The 20,328-nt window shown below is 39.8% G+C and overlaps 1 protein-coding gene across 1 annotated transcript; it reads left to right on the top strand.

Moving 5' to 3' along the window:
* Nucleotides 1-18,619: 18,619 nt before the first annotated feature.
* LOC118483704 lies at nucleotides 18,620-19,287 on the top strand. The gene is made up of 2 exons (XM_035979199.1): nucleotides 18,620-19,062; nucleotides 19,148-19,287. Exons 1-2 carry the CDS (start codon nucleotides 18,668-18,670, stop codon nucleotides 19,278-19,280), a joined length of 528 nt encoding a protein of 175 aa, XP_035835092.1. The 5' UTR covers nucleotides 18,620-18,667; the 3' UTR covers nucleotides 19,281-19,287.
* The last annotated feature ends 1,041 nt before the right edge of the window (nucleotides 19,288-20,328 follow it).

Consider the following 20,328-nt stretch of genomic DNA (forward strand, 5'->3'; position numbering starts at 1 on the left):
GATCTGGCAACAATTCACACCACAGAGACACTTCGACAGAGCTTCGCCGTCGAAAAACACCAAGCTAATTCCGTTACAAATGACAAGACCTAGACACATATATATAGGCTGGTAATTCCGCTTGAACATGGTTCATGCGGAATTATATTACAAGCGAAATTACATTACAAACGAGATACTCAAGCGAAATTAGGCATTCAATCGAGATTAGCTAGATAATTCCATGCGGAATTACCCTTGGTAATTCCGTGCGGAATTAGCTCCAAGCCTAATTTCATTTGTTTTCTCGTATAACGTGCCTAGATCTGTCAGTACTAATCCAAGACTGTTGGTGCATGCGTCTGTCGACTTCGTCTTGTATCGAGTCTTGTTCCTAGAATGTTAGATCAGGGCACGTAGTTCGAGAAATAGGGTGTAGTTGTAATTTCGTTTAAAGCTAGTAATTTCGCATAAATGTTTAAAACATGTAATTCCGTGCGAAATTAGATTCCGCATGGAATTCTAATTTCGCGTGGAGCAGCTTCATGCGGAATTACCTCCTCTATAAATAGTGGCCAAACGAAATCATTTGTAATGTTCTGTGATTCCGGTACCGAAGTGCTGCCGACGTGCCTCTTGATTGTAAACTGTGTTAAATCAATAAACAAGGTAATTTAAAGTAAATTCAGCTGTTTTTGAAGTCCGTTTCTCTGTTTCCGCCTCTGATGTGACAACCCTCACTAAATCAATCAGGTATCTGTACGACTTAATTAATAATTAATTACTGCTTAATTACTGTGCTTGATTGAAATTATGGATAAACTGCTACTTGAATACTGATACATGTACATACCTGCATCATACTTTATTTACTGTCACTACATTATTTACTGAACTCTAGTGACAATCTTGATGCACGAAAGCACAGTAGCACTATGAACGGATAACTATTAAACATGCTGATATAGCCAGCATCAGGCAGACACTAGGCAGACACTGCCTCTAAGGCCTGTATGAGCCAGAGATATTTTACTACACTAGAAGAGAGTGTAGGGATATAAGGGTTGTAGAACTGCGTCACTAGATATTAGTTACAGTGACCGGATGTGCCTAAAACGTACTCTAAGTACAAAATTCAGCACTATAACTAAAAATTCAGCATTTGGTTAACTAATAAAGTGCCAAAACATTAGAAAAATATTACTACACACTTTCCAAAGTGTCGGGAATAAGTTGTGTCACTAAAATTAATATAAACGACAATTTAAAGCTTTGTTAAGCGCTTTAACGGATTACTATCCAACCGAACAACCGGACTTTACCCGGAACATGAAAATATTGCCATTTACATTGTTTATCTTTTTCTGAGCCAGTTAGGGTCCCTGAATACCCTAACACCCGCTTTAACGCATAACACATTAGTAACCGAGTTAACCTTCACACTTAACTAACTAATGCTTAACTATTGGTTGGATTTGAACTAAGTTACCCCCCCCCCTAACCAAACCGTCCCCAAGGGGGACACCCCTTGTACTTTTGTGATTAAATTAATCACTAATGTCTAATATCTATTAGACATAGTGACCTATGGTTAATGATCTTGATAATTGTCTATAAGAACAAGACTTAGCACATCATAACATTCACCACTTAAACTCACAACACACACTCTCTCCCTCTCTCTATAAGCTCTCGGCCGAACATCCCCTACATCATCCATCCATCTTTCGATCTTGATTATCCAATTTCAAGAACATACAAGTGCTAAGGATCACATAAGAGGAGGCTTGGTGCATTCGGAACTCGAAGGACCTCATCTCATTTCTTTTATCCACTCATTCTTCGACTAGAATCTTCCCTAGCCTCGAGCTAGTAGTAAGTTGCTTGAAAAATACTCTCGATCTATTTTAAAGTGGTTAAAACGAAATATGACGGTTAAAACTCGTGAACATACAAGATATAGTGTTAAAAGTCTATTAAAATGATGAATATGTTGGTTAATAGCACAAGGGTTGTGTAAATCTTGTAAGATTTGTTTTGCGTAGTTATTTGAGGCCGATCTATGTTGTGGTAGCTCGGATCATCATCTAACCCGGATTAGTCATGATCACGGATCATGACATAGACTTTGTTTTAGTGTAAAAAGGGTTAAGTGATGAAACTCTACCACACACTAAACATGAACTTGGGTAAAATCAACTTTACTTATGAAATAGTGTTTAAAACTAATAGATCTACGGATCTACAAGCGGTATTTTCAAAGGACCAAGTGTCAAAGAAATTATATTTTCTAAACCCGGATCTTACATGAGCAAGAATGATTTTTGTAAACACACAAGTGTGTAAACACTTGTGTAACACTAAGTTTCGACAAAGAACTAGTTTTGTCAATTTTTACAGAAAGTTGTAAAGATAGAATTTCTTTAAAAGCGAGGTTTTTTACGAAACCGGATTGATTTATATAAAGATCCACTAAAAGTAATGGGATTTACTTCATAGTTTTGGAAAACTACAAGTTCATGTGATTCTTGCGATTTACATATTTATTGACTAGTTCGATGATGCTTTGGACATTGTTTTGGTTGAATAAGAAAAAATGTTGGTTTGACTTATAAAAGAGAATGATACGCTTGAAAGCGTGGCCACCTCCAGTTACAGGGGAAACTCTGGCGAAATTTTTACAACAACCTAACACTTAGGATTATTTTCACTACAAGGGTTAAAAATACATTTTTGACTTGTTTTCGAATCATAGATTTCGCCACGACTTTATTTACAAAATATCGGAGGTGGGATTTCACAAAATAAAACTCGATAAAAATATATATTTAAGTTACAACGGTATAGTTAATACCACCCGAAACGTAACTTACGCATTTTAAAATATTTATGAACGCGTATTTTGCAAGGTATTATTTTGGAAAATAATGTGAAATAAAATATAATATTTTTGAGAAAAAATATTTATATTTTAGAGTTAGAAATAAAATATATATTAAGTGAGACTTAATAATATATTTCGAAGTTATACGAACGCACATGTATTAAATCCCCCATCCTTGGGAAGGAAAAGAATTACCAAGTATTTACAAAATGTAAACACGAAATAGTTTTCTAACTATTTCCCAAAAACTTAAACCATGAAGCTAAGGCACGGCCGTCCGTCTAATAGAGTTAGTACGTGTAGGTCGTCGCAGAGCTGCTTGATCAGGAGATATACTTGGTAGAGACGCACCACTGTGAGTTCATGTCCCCCTTTTCTCTTAACTGTTTTCAGTTTTCTAAACCACGGGGGTAAAATACATGTTACTATATTTCTGAGTACTTTATACATGGTATGGTTAGCGTAAGGAGGTTTTACTACTTAGATCATGTGAGTGGGTAGGTGGAAACTTGAGGCCATTAATCCTCAGGGTAGGACCGAGGGACAGGAGCGGTAGATCTATCTGGGTGTAGCGAGCCCAGCCCTAGGCCCAACAGTACGGACCTCGGGGTGACTTTGTGCCCAACGCATAAATCCGCTAGGTTTGAGTCTTCCTACTTGCACTTCACACATATCAATGGCCTTGCAAACCATTGGTGATCTCTTTTTCCTTATTTGCTACATACCAGGATTTTATACATACAAAGGTTTATTTACTCACTTACACATGAACTCGCTCAACATTATTGTTGATTTTTCAACTTACATGTATTTCAGGGAATTAAAGGATCTTAAACTGTGTTTATTTCTTATTGGTGTTGTGTCGTATGACACGTTTTCCCGCTGCACTAGTTTCGAGGTCATCCGAGTTTAAGGGATGTGACTTTTTCCTGGACGAGTCACAGTTCTTAAACTGTGTTTATTTCTTATTGGTGTTGTGTCATTTGAACACTGTTTATGTTGTTAGGATGTAATTTCCGTTAAGACAATGTTGTGGTTCTTTACTTTTCAAACTTAATTTAATGGATGATCTTGCATGGTTTTTATTTCATATAGCTTGTTATGATTAAGCTATGGTATTAAGAAGTCACACCAAAATTAACCACGCTTCCGCAAAGCCAGGGTGTGACAGCTTGGTATCAGAGCTCTGATCATAGCGAACTAGGATTCCTTCTCGAGTCTAGACTATGATCACTAGGGCTCTCTCGAAAACATTTTTACTGCATACCACTTAAGTCCAGATCCAAAACGTTTTTATAAACAAATGTTGAGCACATTTTATTTATTATTTATAGGCTCAGTCTGGGAGGCTGAGGCTCGGTCTGGGAGGCCGAGGCTCGGTCTAAGAGACCGAGGTAGTTGTCTAGTGGGACTAGGGAGTCAGTCTGAGAGGCTGGGAAAAATTTGGCTAGTGGGACTAGGAAGAGCAGTCTAAGAGGCCGGGAAAAATTTGGCTAGTGGGACTAGGAAGAGCAGTTTGAGAGGCTGGGAGAATTGGCTAGTGGGACTAGGAATATCAGTCTGGGAGGCTGGGAGGCTATTGGGACTAGGAGAATTATTTGATTGCTTAATTGGTGACTAATGTGTTTACCTGATTGTATGACTGATTATTTGTGTATATTTGTGTTTATGTTACAGACACATGGACTCGTCCGGCACTGGTTATTCAGACACCACGGGCCCTAGACCCATAGTATCAGACGACCTAGAGTCTTCAGAGCGCGAGGTTCACATATCCGACGTTACTAGCACAGACGAGGATGACTTTCAGCCCTTTGCGTTACCTGATGGTGCTGATGAGCTCGCTGATGGCCCTTTGGCCGGGGACCTACCGCTCGTAGAGATCCCTGCTCCCATACCTTTGGCCGTTTATCCTGCTTACGATATGCTTCTCGACGCTGACGCTGATGGCGACGTCGATCTGTTTGATGATGAGCCCCTAGAGGATGATGTTCAGGGCGAGGCCCTTCTAGCTGCTGGTGATCTTGGTGATCTTTTGTTACTCGCAGATGCTCCAGCTGGGGAGTCACCTGCACACTCACCGGTCCCAGACTCCTTCAAGTCTGTGGCCTCCGCACCGTCACACACTCAGAGTGCGCAACACTTTTCTCACGGTTCAGATCCTGATAGGGCATCCTATGTTGCCCTTGCCCCCGAGCTTTGCTTTCGACCACGATGTTGAGGAGGATTCCGATCCTGTCTTTCCCCCAGGATTCGACCCAGATCAGGAGATCGAGTTTATACCACTGGATCAGCCTATGGAGGACCCGGTTGACCCAGTTGGCCCAGTTGATCCCATTGACCCTGAGTTTGATTTTGAGATGGAATTAGATGACCCCGAGCCTGCCATGGCCTCCGAGCCGGTAGCCGCTCTAGACCCTGTGTTTGAGCATGACCGAGTTCATGCTGGCGCACCCGTTATTGATCCTGTGATTGCTGACCCACCCATTGATGATCACCCTGTTGATGCTCCACTACTGGAGGGTGACTATGCTGTTGCTGCTGATCATGTTGATCCCCCACTCATCGCTGATATACCTGCTGACCCTCTTGTTGCACCCCATCTTGACCCTATGCCTGTGCAGTTTGATCGAGCACTTTTTGAGGCACATGCTGGCCCACGAGATGAGCAAGCCCAGCATGGATGGATTGATGACGATGACGAGTACCCACGTTTCGTGGTACCAGTTACTCCCGTTCCTGCACCCGTGTCAGTTTTCCCTGAGATCCCTTTGCACCCCGTTCATATTACTGGTGTCCACCACTCTGGCCTACCTGCGATGTTTCATCAGTTTACACCTCCAGCTCGACCTGGAGAGGGTTCCTCGGCTCATCCCTTTGGACACGTACCGAGACCTATCCCAGTTGTACCACAGTTTTCACCTGCTGTACCCCCTGTTCCTCCATTTCCTGTATCACCTTTTGATCCAGCAAGGGAGCCATTCCTTTGGACCTCACCACCTGTTATGCCACCGACCGACCCCTACCATCCTTTCCATATGGGGTATTCCATTGAGGACGTTTTGATGTCATTTGTTGTCCAGCACGAGGCACTCACACGGCGCATTCAGGAGCTTGAGAGGGCTCAGCCACCGCCGTGCCAGTGTCAGGGTCAGACCCACGCTGCTCCTTCGCAGCACCCTCGACCGCTGTTACCTGACTATGCTGCACGCCTTTTGGCACTAGAGCAGCAGGTTGCTTCTTGGTTGCGTACCCAGAGAGCCATGGAGGAGGACTGGCTCCATTTGCGTCGTTTGTTCTACATCCATTTTCCCCCTCCTCCACCGCCATCAGTGTAGAGCTCTTTAGTAACGTACGGGTAGACGTTGGTGAGAAGACGGCGATTGCTTCGACTTCACAGCATTTTTGGAGACTACATTCTGATTCTGACTTTTGTTGACATGTATATGGATGTATTGACACTGATTTGATATAGTTTTAGACATGGGTGATATAGCCCTTAGTCGATGATGATGTATGACACTATTATGTACCTGTACACTTTACTATGTGGTCTCGATATATGGCAATCGTAATATTCTCATCATATATGATGTTTGATTGATTATTTATGTTTTATGACATGGGATGTTGTGTGATTGATGTATTTATAACATGGGATGTTATGTGATTGGTCTATTTGTAACATGAGATGTTATGTACTGTTACTATCATTATATACGTACGCTTTATTATGGCCTGACCAACGTGAACACATCTTTTAGAAGATGCCGAGACGTCAAACGCCGATGCCTACCAATGAGGCAGAACTCCAGCAAATCATCGCTGCTGCCATCGCGCAATACGCCCCCTCTCAAGGAGGGACTAGTGGAAGTAACTCTGGCAATACTGGCAACAACAATCCACCTCATGGTAATACTAAGTCATTAAGACATACCATGACCTAATTGGACGTCTATAGCAAAGATGCTAATGCCATTCATATGTTGTAACGTATGTGCAGGGTGCACCTACAAGCAGTTTCTAGACTGCAAGCCTGTCAACTTTGATGGCACTGGAGGTGCTGTCGCCTTTGTTCGTTGGGCTGAGAAAATTGAATCTGTTCTTCGCATGAGCAAATGTGCACCAGTCCAGCAAGTCACCTACATTTCTGGGCTATTCTTGGATGGAGCCCTACCTTGGTGGAATTTGCAACTGCAGACTCTTGGAGAAACTGCTGCCTACGCACTAACCTGGACCGAACTGAAAGAACTTATGCGCAAAAAGTACTGCTCTCGCGCTGAAATCCAAAGATTGGAAACCGAGTTCTGGCATTTGAAAATGGAAGGTCCGAAGATCGCGGAATATGTTCAGAGGTTTCATGACTTATCGCATGTGGTACCTTATATGGTCACTCCAGAGTTCAAGCGAATTGAGCGCTTCATTTGGGGATTAGCTCCTCCAATCATAAGCATGGTGACCTCCTCCAAGCCTGCAACAATTACTGAGGCAATTGATCTGAGCGTGGCTCTCACTGAGGAGGCTATCCGCCTAGACAAGTTTTCTGACACAGAGCCAAAGAAGAAGGAGACTCACGTCGAGTCACCAGGAGGTAACAAATGGAAGGTCTCGAACTTCAAGCAAGGCACTAGTGGTGTTGTCAAGAAAGGAGAGTCAAGCGCGCCAGCTCAGGTTACAGCCGGTAGTAGGAAGAAAGGAAAGGGATATATGGGCACCCAGCCCAAGTGCAACACCTGCCAGCGTCACCATTCTGGCCGATGTGGTTTGAAAGTGTGTGAAGCATGTGGGAAACCTGGCCACTTGAAGGATTCTTGTTAGGCCACTGTTGTCCAGGGAGGCCAAGGAGGATTTGGAAACAGAAACAATAACCGGGGTGGGAATGGAAATCGCCCACAAGGAAACAATGGAGGTAATGGGAATCGAGGCAACAATGCGAATCAAGCGGGCGCTGTGAATCGTAACCAAAGGAATAATCAAGCTGGAAATGGTGATGGAAACGGGCAAAAACCTGGATGCTTTAACTGTGGTGATTTTGGGCACTATAAGAGGAACTGCCCAGAATTGAACCAAGCCCAGGGAAGAGTGTTCAATATTGAATCAAGGGAAGCGCGCCAGGACCCCAATGTCGTTACTGCTACGTTCCCTGTAAACCAAAGCTATGCATCCGTTTTATTTGATACTGGTGTCGATTATAGCTTCGTATCGTTAGAGTTTAAGAATATGCTTGGGTTAGCCGCTAGTAAATTAGATATTCCGTACTCAATCGAATTGGCCAATGGAAAGTTAGTAGAAGCCAATGAAGTTGTCAGAGGTTGTGTGATCGAGTTAGGAGAGCATGAGTTTGCTCTGGATCTACTACCAGTCCAGCTGGGGAGCTTCGACGTGGTGGTAGGAATGGATTGGTTATCAGGCAACAAGGCTAAGATAGTTTGTCACGAAAAGGTTGTTCGTATCCCAACCAAAGATGGTGAAACAATTGTGGTCCATGGAGAGAAGCGAGATACGCCATTAAGAATTATCAGCTGTCTGAAAGCGCGAAAGTGTTTGCAGAAGGGATGTGCTGCCTTTCTGGCACACATTGTAGATAAGAAAGCTGCAGAACCAAAGATCGAAGACATCCCTGTCGTGAGGGAATATCCAGAAGTCTTCCCAGAGGACTTGCCTGGACTACCACCTCAGAGGTAAGTGGAGTTTCACATCGATTTATTTCCAGGCGCCGCGCCTGTGGCTAAGGCACCTTATAGCCTTGCCCCGTCTGAGATGCAAGAACTGTCGACACAACTTCAAGAGTTGTTAGACAAGGGATTTATCCGACCAAGCTTCTCGCCTTGGGGAGCTCCAGTTTTGTTTGTCAAGAAGAAGGACGGTAGTTTTCGAATGTGTATTGACTACCGGGAGTTGAACAAGCTGACGATCAAGAATAGGTATCCTCTTCCAAGGATAGATGATATATTCGACCAACTGCAAGGTTCAAGCTTTTATTCAAAGATCGATTAGCGATCTGGTTACCATCAGCTACGGATACAAGAGAAAAGTATCCCGAAGACAGCCTTCAGAACTCGTTATGGACACTACGAGTTCCTAGTTATGCCGTTTGGGTTGACAAACGCACCTGCAGTCTTTATGGATTTGATGAATAGAGTTTGCAAGCCATATCTCGACAAGTTCGTGATTGTGTTTATCGACGATATCTTGATTTATTCAAGGACAAAGGTTGAGCACGAACAACATTTAAGAGCTATTCTGGAGCTGCTGAAGAAGGAACAGTTGTATGCCAAATTCTCTAAGTGCGAGTTTTGGTTACGTGAAGTCCAATTTCTTGGACACGTGGTGAATGGAGATGGAATCCACGTGGATCCAACCAAGATCGAAGCGATCAAGAATTGGGAAACGCCAAAGACGCCAATCGAGATTCGACAATTCTTGGGTTTGGCTGGTTACTATCGAAGGTTCATTGAGGATTTTTCAAAAATCGCTCAACCATTGACGCTCCTCACACAGAAAGATAAGAAGTTTGATTGGGAAATCAAACAGGAAGAAGCGTTCGAGATATTGAAGGATAAGCTCTGCAATGCGCCAATCTTAGCACTACCGGAAGGTACTGACGATTTCGTGGTATACTGTGACGCCTCGCGTCAAGGATTAGGTTGCGTGTTGATGCAACGCCAGAAGGTTATTGCTTACGCGTCACGCCAGCTGAAGGTACATGAAAAGAACTATACCACGCACGATTTGGAACTAGGCGCAGCGATATTAGCATTAAAGATCTGGAGACACTACCTATATGGTACGAAATGTACAATTTTCACAGATCACAAGAGCCTACAACACATATTCAATCAGAAGGAGTTGAATATGAGACAAAGACGATGGGTTGAGTTGTTGAATGATTACGACTACGAGATAAAGTATCATCCAGGGAAGGCGAATGTGGTTGCCGATGCCCTAAGTCGAAAAGAAAGGATCAAGCCCATAAGGGTTAGGGCTTTAGAAATGATTATCCAAACCGATCTTTCCTTGCGCATTCGTGCCGCGCAGAAAGAAGCTCTCAAGGAAAGCAACCTTGAAGAAGAATATCTCCGTGGGATGGAGAAGCTATTAGTACCAAACGAGGAAGTAACGTTATGTTTTGAGAAGAGGATTTGGGTTCCTCTGTTTGGAGGTTTGAGGAAAGTTATTTTTGATGAAGCACACAAATCGCGGTACTCTATCCATCCCGGAGCGGATAAGATGTACCAAGATCTCAAGGATTACTATTGGTGGCCTAAGATGAAAGGCGATGTTGCTGTTTATGTGAGTAAGTGTCTAACGTGCGCTAAGGTGAAAGCGGAATACCAGAAGCCCTCAGGACTTCTGCAACAACCAGAAATTCCCAAGTGGAAATGGGAACAAATCTCCATGGATTTTATTACAAAGTTGCCAAGAACGCCAAGAGGCCATGACACTATTTGGGTAATAGTGGACCGATTAACGAAGTCAGCGCACTTCTTACCTATCAGAGAGAAGGATAATACGAGCAAGTTGGCTGAAATTTACATGAGAGAAATTGTTACACGCCATGGAGTACCCCTCTCGATCATCTCTGATAGAGACGGAAGGTTCGTATCAAGGATTTGGCAATCCTTCCAAGAAGCTTTTGGCTCACAATTGAATATGAGCACCGCATTTCACCCACAGACCGACGGACAAAGCGAGCGGACGATACAAACTTTGGAAGACATGCTGAGAGCGTGTGTTATGGATTTGGGAGGAAGCTGGGATAAGCATTTGCCACTAGTTGAACTTTAATACAACAACAGATACCACACCAGTATTGGTGCCGCGCCATTCGAAGCTTTATATGGGCGCAAGTGCAGATCATCGCTTTGTTGGTCTGACACAGGTGATAGACAATTGGTTGGTCCTGATATGGTCTAGGAAACCACGGATAAGATCGCACAGATCCGAGATCGCATCAAGGCGGCTCGCGATCGTCAAAAGTGTTATGCGGATCGAAGAAGGAAACCTCTAGAGTTTGAGGTGGGTGATATGGTATTGTTGAAGGTATCACCCTGGAAGGGTGTGGCACGCTTCGGGAAGCGTGGAAAGTTGAACCCGCGGTATATTGGTCCGTTCAGAATTTTGGAAAGAATTGAGCTAGTAGCATACAAGCTGGACTTACCTGCTGAACTGAATGGAGTTCACGATACATTTCATGTATCCAATTTGAAGAAAAGTCCAACTCAAGATACCGTAGTCATCCCCACCGACGAGATTCATGTTGACAACACGCTCCATTTTGTCGAAGAACCTGTTGAGGTTACGGATTGTAAAGTGAAAAAAACCCGCCGGAGCAGTGTCAAGCTCGAAAAAAGTCAGATGGAATGCCAGACATGGTCCTGAATACACCTGGGAGCGTGAGGACCGGATGAAAGAGAAATCCCCACTTATTTCCCAAGAACCCTGCTTCTAGAAGCATAACTTAAAATTTCGGGACGAAATTTTTCTAACGGGGGGAAGATTGTGACAACCCTCACTAAATCAGGTATCCGTACGACTTAATTAATAATTAATTACTGCTTAATTACTGTGCTTGATTGAAATTATGGATAAACTGCTATACTGATACATGTGCATACCTGCATCATACTTTATTTACTGTCACTACATTATTTACTGAACTCTAGTGACAATCTTGATGCACTAAAGCATAGTAGCACTATGAACGGATAACCTATTAAACATGCTGATATAGCCAGCATCAGGCAGACACTGCCTCTAAGGCTTGTATGAGCCAGAGATATTTTACTACACTAGAAGAGAGTGTAGGGATATAAGGGTTGTAGAACTGCGTCACTAGATATAAGTTACAGTGACCGAATGTGCCTAAAACGTACTCTAAGTACAAAATTCAGCACTATAACTAAAAATTCAGCATTTGGTTAACTAATAAAGTGCCAAAACATGAGAAAAATATTATCAGACACTTTCCAAAGTGTCGGGAATAAATTGTGTCACTAAAATTAATATAAACGACACTTTAAAGCTTTGTTAAGCGCTTTAACGGATTACTATCCAACCGAACAACCGGACTTTACCCAGAACATGAAAATATTGCCATTTACATTGTTTATCTTTTTCTGAGCCAGTTAGGGTCCCTGAATACCCTAACACCCGCTTTAACGCATAACACATTAGTAACCGAGTTAACCTTCACACTTAACTAACTAATGCTTAACTATTAGTTGGATTTGAACTAAGTTACCCCCCCCCCCTAACCAAACCGTCCCCAAGGGGGACACCCCTTGTACTTTTGTGATTAAATTAATCACTAATGTCTAATATCTATTAGACATGGTGACCTATGGTTAATGATCTTGATAATTGTCTATAAGAACAAGACTTAGCACATCATAACATTCACCACTTAAACTCACAACACACACTCTCTCCCTCTCTCTATAAGCTCTCGGCCGAACATCCCCTACATCATCCATCCATCTTTCGATCTTGATCATCCAATTTCAAGAACATACAATTGCTAAGGATAACATAAGAGGAGGCTTGGTGCATTCGGAACTCGAAGGACCTCATCTCATTTCTTTTATCCACTCATTCTTCGACTAGAATCTTCCCTAGCCTCGAGCTAGTAGTAAGTTGCTTGAAACACACTCTCGATCTATTTTAAAGTGGTTAAAACGAAATATGACGGTTAAAACTCGTGAACATACAAGATAAAGTGTTAAAAGTCTATTAAAATGATGAATATGTTGGTTAATAGCACAAGGGTTGTGTAAATCTTGTAAGATTTGTTTTGTGTAGTTATTTGAGGCCGATCTATGTTGTGGTAGCTCGGATCATCATCTAACCCGGATTAGTCATGATCATGGATCATGACATAGAGTTTGTTTAAGTGTAAAAAGGGTTAAGTGATGAAACTCTACCACACACTAAACATGAACTTGTGTAAAATCAACTTTACTTATGAAATAGTGTTTAAAACTAATAGATCTACGGATCTACAAGCGGTATTTTCAATGGACCAAGTGTCAAAGAAATTATATTTTCTAAAACCGGATCTTACATGAGCAAGAATGATTTTTGTAAACACACAAGTGTGTAAACACTTGTGTAACACTAAGTTTGGACAAAGAACTAGTTTTGTCAATTTTTACAGAAAGTTGTAAAGATAGAATTTCTTTAAAAGCGATGTTTTTTTACGAAACCGGATTGATTTATATAAAGATCCACTAAAAGTAATGGGATTTACTTCATAGTTTTGTAAATCTACAAGTTCATGTGATTCTTCCGATTTACATATTTATTGACTAGTTCGATGCTTTGGACATTGTTTTGGTTGAATAAGAAAAATTGTTGGTTTGACTTATAAAAGAAAATGATACGCTTGAAAGCGTGGCCACCTCCAGTTACAGGGGAAACTCTGGCGAAATTTTTACAAAAACCTAACACTTAGGATTATTTTCACTACAAGTGTTAAAAATACATTTTTGACTTGTTTTCGAATCATAGATTTCGCCACCACTTTATTTACAAAATATCGGAGGTGGGATTTCACAAAATAAAACTCGATAAAAATATATATTTAGTATATATTTTCATAACAACACTCGTGAATTTTTATGATTATTTTGTGAACTATACAAATATTATTTTTAGGGTAAAAGTAATATTACCGAATGTCAACGAATCCAAAATAATACAAACGCCTCTACGATAAATATTTAAGTTACAACGGTATAGTTAATACCACCCGACCTTTAAAACGTAACTTACGCATTTTAAAATATTTATGAACGCGTATTTTGCAAGGTATTATTTTGGAAAATCATGTGAAATAAAATATAATATTTTTGAGAAAAATATTTATATTTTAGAGTTAGAAATAAAATATATATTAAGTGAGACTTAATAATATATTTCGAAGTTATACGAACGCACATGTATTAAATCCCCCATCCTTGGGAAGGAAAAGAATTACCAAGTATTTACAAAATGTAAACACGAAATAGTTGTCTAACTATTTCCCAAAAACTTAAACCATGAAGCTAAGGCACGGCCGTCCGTCTAATAGAGTTAGTACGTGTAGGTCGTCGCACAGCTGGTTGATCAGGAGATATACTTCGTAGAGACGCACCACTGTGAGTTCATGTCCCCCTTTTCTCTTAACTGTTTTCAGTTTTCTAAACCACGGGGGTGAAATACATGTTACTATATTTCTGAGTACTTTATACATGGTATGGTTAGCGTAAGGAGGTTTTACTACTTAGATCATGTGAGTGGGTAGGCGGAAACTTGAGGCCATTAATCCTCAGGGTAGGACCGAGGGACAGGAGCGGTAGATCTATCTGGGTGTAGCAAGCCCAGCCCCAGGCCCAACAGTACGGACCTCGGGGTGACTTTGTGCCCAACGCATAAATCCGCAAGGTTTGAGTCTTCCTACTTGCATTTCACACATATCAATGGCCTTGCAAACCATTGGTGATCTCTTTTTCCTTATTTGCTACATACCAAGATTTTATACATACAAAGGTTTATTTACTCACTTACACATGAACTCGCTCAACATTATTGTTGATTTTTCAACTTACATGTATTTCAGGGAATTAAAGGATCTGGCGCGGTATGACACGTTTTCCCGCTGCACTAGTTTCGAGGTCATCCGAGTTTAAGGGATGTAACTTTTTCCTGGACGAGTCACAGTTCTTAAACTGTGTTTATTTCTTATTGGTGTTGTGTCGTTTGAACACTGTTTATGTTGTTAGGATGTAATTTCCGTTAAGACAATGTTGTGGTTCTTTACTTTTCAAACTTAATTTAATGGATGATCTTGCATGGTTTTTATTTCATATAGCTTGTTATGATTAAGCTATGGTATTAAGAAGTCACACAAAAATTAACCACGCTTCCGCAAAGCCAGGGTGTGACATCTGAAACGGATTAGAGCTCTTCTGATTGACTCGTTTGGGTCACGAACCGATCCTACATGTGGTATCAGAGCTCAGGAAGAAGAGTTCTTGCCAAAACAGCCTTGATTTCTATCTTCTACACCTTCTTTTTAAAATTGAACCAGATTTCACGGTCAAAATGTCATGAATTTCACATATCACATTCGAAACAGTGTTTTAATGAATCCTTGAGAAAATTGGACATTAATTCAATCAAAATCTGATAAAAACAGTAATTCCGCTACAAATTCAGAATGAACGAGATGACGTCAGCCTAATTCCGCTTGGAATCACAGTTTATTTTCAAACGAAATTACATAATTCCACTTTAAATTTCTAATTTCGCTTCTGAGTGTAATTTCGTTTGAGCCTGTTCACACGAAATCACCTAATTCCGCACGAGATTAACTATTTCCGCTTAAATAGTTAATTCTGTTTCAAAGTGTTATTCCGTGTGAAGTAATTCCGCGTGGAATTACTAATTTCGTGTGAAATTGTTATTCCGTTTGAGTAATTCCGTTTGAACTTTTAATTTCGTTTAAAAGTGTTGTGCAGGTAATCTCGTTTGAGGAGTAATTTCGCTTGAAAGATATTCCGTTTGAAACTTCTAATTTCGTTTGAACTTGGAATTATTGTGAAACTTTTGCCGAATCATGGACGACGATTTCTACAATGCATTTGCAACTCCGATTGCACCGGTTACTGCTGCTGAAACTGCGTACAATGAGAACGAGACAGGAACTTATCAGAAACCGCCAAAACTCATGTACATTAAGGATTTTCAAGGATGGAAAAATCGATTTGAGAACTGGGTGCAGGCTTATAAAGTTAATGCATGGTGTTCATTGTTGAAAGATTATGAGAAACCAAAGAATGAACGTGGGATTAAAAAAGCAATTTGTGATTATTCAGAGAGTGACAAATTGAAATTTACAAGTGAGAAAATGATGATCAGTATTCTTCAACAAGCGATTAAAAAAGATATCTTCGTTTTGCTCCAACATAGTGGTACAGCTAGGTCAATTTTGGAAGCATTGATTCAGAAATTCAAAGGAAGCGCGAGTATGATAAAAAACAAAAAGGCGTTATTGAAGAAATCGTTTGATATGTTTACAACTTTCGACCATGAAACAACAAAGCAGATTATTGACAGATATTGTCATCTGGTATTGGAAATGGGAAGATTGGACATTAAGAAAGATGATGATGAATCGGTTGATAAATTAGCCGAAGCGTTACCACAAAATAAGTGGGGAACTTATTTGATGATTTTGAAACACATGAGGAAGTCTCGGGATATGAATTTGGCACAATTTATTCAGAGAATTGAGGAGCATGAGTTGGATATTCAGAAAACAGCTATTATGACAAATCTGAATGCTCAACAAGATGTCAGTGTGTATTTTAGGGGAAACAAATTTGAGGCTACTCCCAGTCCTAGCCCAAAGATCCAAACTGGTTTCAGTGCTGACAGTTCATCTGGAACAAAGAGTAGTAATGTCACACAGAGTGGTGGATCCTCATCTTCATATTCAAGCTTTGATCCGAATCATACAACATCAAGTCCTCAACGACAGAATTCAACAAATCTTCAATGCAACGTCACTTTGAATATTCAAAATGGTCAGAATTTGTCTCCAGAAATAGCCAAGCAACACATGGGATCACTCGTTGCTATGTTGGAATCTTATGAAAGTTTGATTGCGGGCAGATTGGAAATCCGATTCTTACAAAAGAAGATTATGACCAAATTGATGCTGAGGAACTTGAGTTGATGGATGTGAAATGGTGTTTGGCTAGTGCTTGTAGGAGAGCAGAAAAGTTTCAACAAATTAATGGTAGAGATGAGTTTCCAGGAATGGCTACTTCTCCGTTAGGTTTTGACAAATCAAAGGTTACCTGTTTTCGTTGCAAAGGAAAGGGACATTTTAAACGAGAATGCAAAAACCAAGAAGCAACTGGAAGACAAGATGGAAAGAATGATTATTACCAAAAGTCAATTTTTCATCAGATTGATCAACAGTCACAAATTGTTAAACAACCACAAACTGTTCATGCACGTCCCATTGAAGAGAAAAGAGCTTTGTTTGACATAATTCATCAAGATGATGAATTTGTTGCAGAAGGTTTCAGCTTGGATAAATATATTCCACCAGGTTCAGATCTTGTTGCTAGAATTCTGGGTGAAGATGAGGCTAGTCAGAAAAGAATCCCGATTTTTCCAGATCTAGGAAGTGATGTTGATACCGATGATGAGGAAGAATATCTTAACAAAGCTAGAAAAGGCATAGATCCTGACAGTTTTAATTTCTTTTTTGCAGATAAAGTTGAGATGCTAAATCAGGAGAAGATTGCCAGATTGAGGAGAGAGCTGGAAGCAGCAAAATTACTCGCTGATGAAAAGGCAAAGACAGAAGCTGGAGAAGCAAACGTTGTACCAGTGAGAAAATAGTAGAGAAAATTGTTGAAGTGGAGAAAGTGATGGAGAAAATAGTTGAAGTCGAAAAAGTTGTCGAAGTAGAGAAAATTGTCGAAATAGAAAAAATTGTTGAAGTTGAGAAACTCGTTGAAGTTGAAAAGACTGTCGAGGTTGAAACAATAATTGAAAAAGTGGTTGAAGTTGAAAAACCATGTTTGAAGTGTTTAGAGTCTTGCAAACACTGTGAGGAGAAAGACAAGAAGATTAGTGAGCTGGAAGAGCTGAAAGAGAATCTGTTGTCTGATTTGAAGTATGTGAAAGAGTCATACGATGTGCTGAACAAAACAGTTGATAGACTGAAAAAGACGAATTCAGAAATCGAAAATGCAATGGAAAAATTGAGCTCAACATTAATGATGAAGCAGAAGGTCAACAATGAGTATATTGAAGACTGTGCTAAACTAAAGCAGGATTTAGAGCTTGAGAAGATTGAGAGTGAAAGGATTAAACGATTATTGTTGAGCTATACAACATGTGATTATTTGATTGATCGTGTTTATCCTACTGTTGCAGGTCTTGAGGCATTCAAGGAGAAAAAGACTGAAGATACTGATACTGGTAAGAAACAAAGTGTCAAGTATAACAGATGTCCGCCCCCGATCTATGAAAGTTATTTTCCCAGAAATCCAAATGAGGAACATGTTAATAAGGCTCTCAATATCAAGCTAAAGTCTGAAACCATTGATGAATTACTAGACAATATTGATGTCACATTCACAGCGTCTGACAATGATCATGAGTCTGTGTTATTAAAGAAAGTGGTCGATCAGGTGTTAGATATGGATGAAGAGTCAAATTCGGAGTCCAAATCTGAAAGTCTGAGTTCGTCAGAAAAGAGTCCGAGTCCACCTGTTAAAAGGGTTTACAATAAGGAATTCTTGTTATCAAAATCTAATTTGAATGATGTTTCAATTAAAGTAGCTTATACTTTGAATGATTCAGACAAATTATATTCTGATGAGGAATTTCCGATTAGAAGTGTAAAAACGGAAATGATCAAACAGGTTTTCAAATTAACAGAAATTGATATTTCTGAAATAAAAGATTTAAATGATCAAACAGGTTTGCAATTTACTTAGCTCAGTGCGTTTTCCAGATGGGTATGCTGGAAATTTAGCTAAAAATGTAAGTGTTGAGGAAGGTAAGGTATATGGGCTTAAATCACATGATTGTCACGTCTTGATACAACGCATCATTCCTATTGCAATTCGTCCCTTTATGACAAAACAAATTCGCGATGCGATAGTGGAGTTGTCTCAATTTTTCAAGAAACTTACTGAAGTCACATTACACGTGACAGAGTTGGAAGCGTTGCAAAAAGACATAGTCAAGATTCTGTGCAAGCTTGAACAAATATTTCCCCCGTCATTTTTTACAGTTATGATGCACTTGTGTGTGCATCTTCCTCAAGAGGCAATTTTGGGAGGACCTGTGCAATCAAGGTGGATGTATCCGATCGAAAGATACCTTGGCCATTTAAAGAAATATGTTGGAAACAAAGCAAAACCCGAAGGCTCGATAGCAGAAGGTTATGTTGTTGAGGAAGCTATAACATTTTGTTCACACTATTTACGAGGTGTTGAATCAAAGTTGGATAAACGTGATAGAAATGTTGACAAAACCTCTAGTGATGCTCGAAGCTTTGCGTTAGATATTTTTAGATTGAATGGTCGAGGTATTGGGAAGAAAGAAGTTCATATGCTTCCTACTAATCTTATGAAGAAAGCAATATGGTTTATCTTCAACAATTGTCAAGAGGTTCAACCATACTTAGAGTAAGTTTTTTTTTTTAATATTTGGTTGTATATTAGTATTAAGTGTCACCTGTTAGTAAATTTATAGTTTATCTACACGTGGCAGGGAACACTTACAAATTTTACAAAATCAACATCCGGAATCATCAGATTTTTCTAAGATGCAACAGTCTACATTCCCGGATTGGTTTGCAAAACGAGTAACAATCGCACTCTATTTTACTTACTTTACTTTGTGATATTGTACTGCACTCTAATAACATGATTACTATGTTGAAAATTGAGAACAAGTTCGAGAGATGTATGTGCTAAATCCATCTCAAATTAATGAGGAGTTATATGCACTGTCTTGCCTTCCTGATAGTCGAGTTTCGTCACAAAGGGAATACATAGTGAATGGAGTAAAATTTTTAGTTAAGTCAAGCGATGACTGTAGACAAACACAAAATTGTGGAGTTACGGTACCGGGCGTTCATAATGATATCGAGGACGATTACTATGGATACCTTGATGAAGTCATTGAATTGTCATTCATAAGAGGTTATCATATTATTTTATTCAAATGCACATCGTTTGATACTGATCGACGAAGAAAGCACGTGATATTTAAACCTCATTTCATAAGCATAGACACGTCCCGACATGCTTATAAGGATGATCCTTTCATTTTAGCAAACCAGGAAAAACAAAAGTTTTATATAAATGATATACTTAAACCAAATTCACAATGGAAAATCATTGAAAGAATTACCCATAGGCACTTGTGGGATATTCCAGAAAATCAGAATGAAGAAGATATGTTAGTAGATGTCAACCTTCATCATGAAGATGTTGAAGATGAAATTGTTGAAACTGTTGATGTTCAACATCATTCTGATGACACTATAGATGGTTTTATTACTGATGAAATAGATGATTCTGATCATAGCATGGAAGATTTTGGTTCAGAGACAAATTTGGATGAGTCAGATGCTGATAAGCCCAATAATGAAATTGAAAATGACGAGTCAGACAATGATGATTGATAATGTTCATTCTATAAATTTTTTAAGAGTTTTGATTATTTAAATTTCACTAAGTACTTGTCACTTACTAATATATATGTAATAGTATAATTGCCTTACGTTATCTAATCATTTAGTATAAATATTATGTTTGCAGGTAAAAGTTTAATTATCAAGGAAGGAATCACACGTAGTATTTAATAAAGTTTGGCAAAGTTGTACAACACTCGATTTTGGTTTGGATTGGGCTCAATGATGTGTTTTAGAAGCGTGTGCTACTTGG

This window comes from Helianthus annuus, chromosome 11 (assembly GCF_002127325.2).
Source record: "Helianthus annuus cultivar XRQ/B chromosome 11, HanXRQr2.0-SUNRISE, whole genome shotgun sequence".
Lineage (NCBI taxonomy): Eukaryota > Viridiplantae > Streptophyta > Magnoliopsida > Asterales > Asteraceae > Helianthus > Helianthus annuus.

What these genes read in the sequence shown, in the direction of transcription:
- LOC118483704 (XM_035979199.1), top strand. Translation starts at nt 18,668, where the DNA reads ATGATGCACTTGTGTGTGCATCTTCCTCAAGAGGCAATTTTGGGAGGA. An exon ending in GAGGTTCAACCATACTTAGA is followed by an intron (nt 19,063 to 19,147) that starts GTAAGTTTTTTT and finishes TACACGTGGCAG; the next exon opens with GGAACACTTACAAATTTTAC.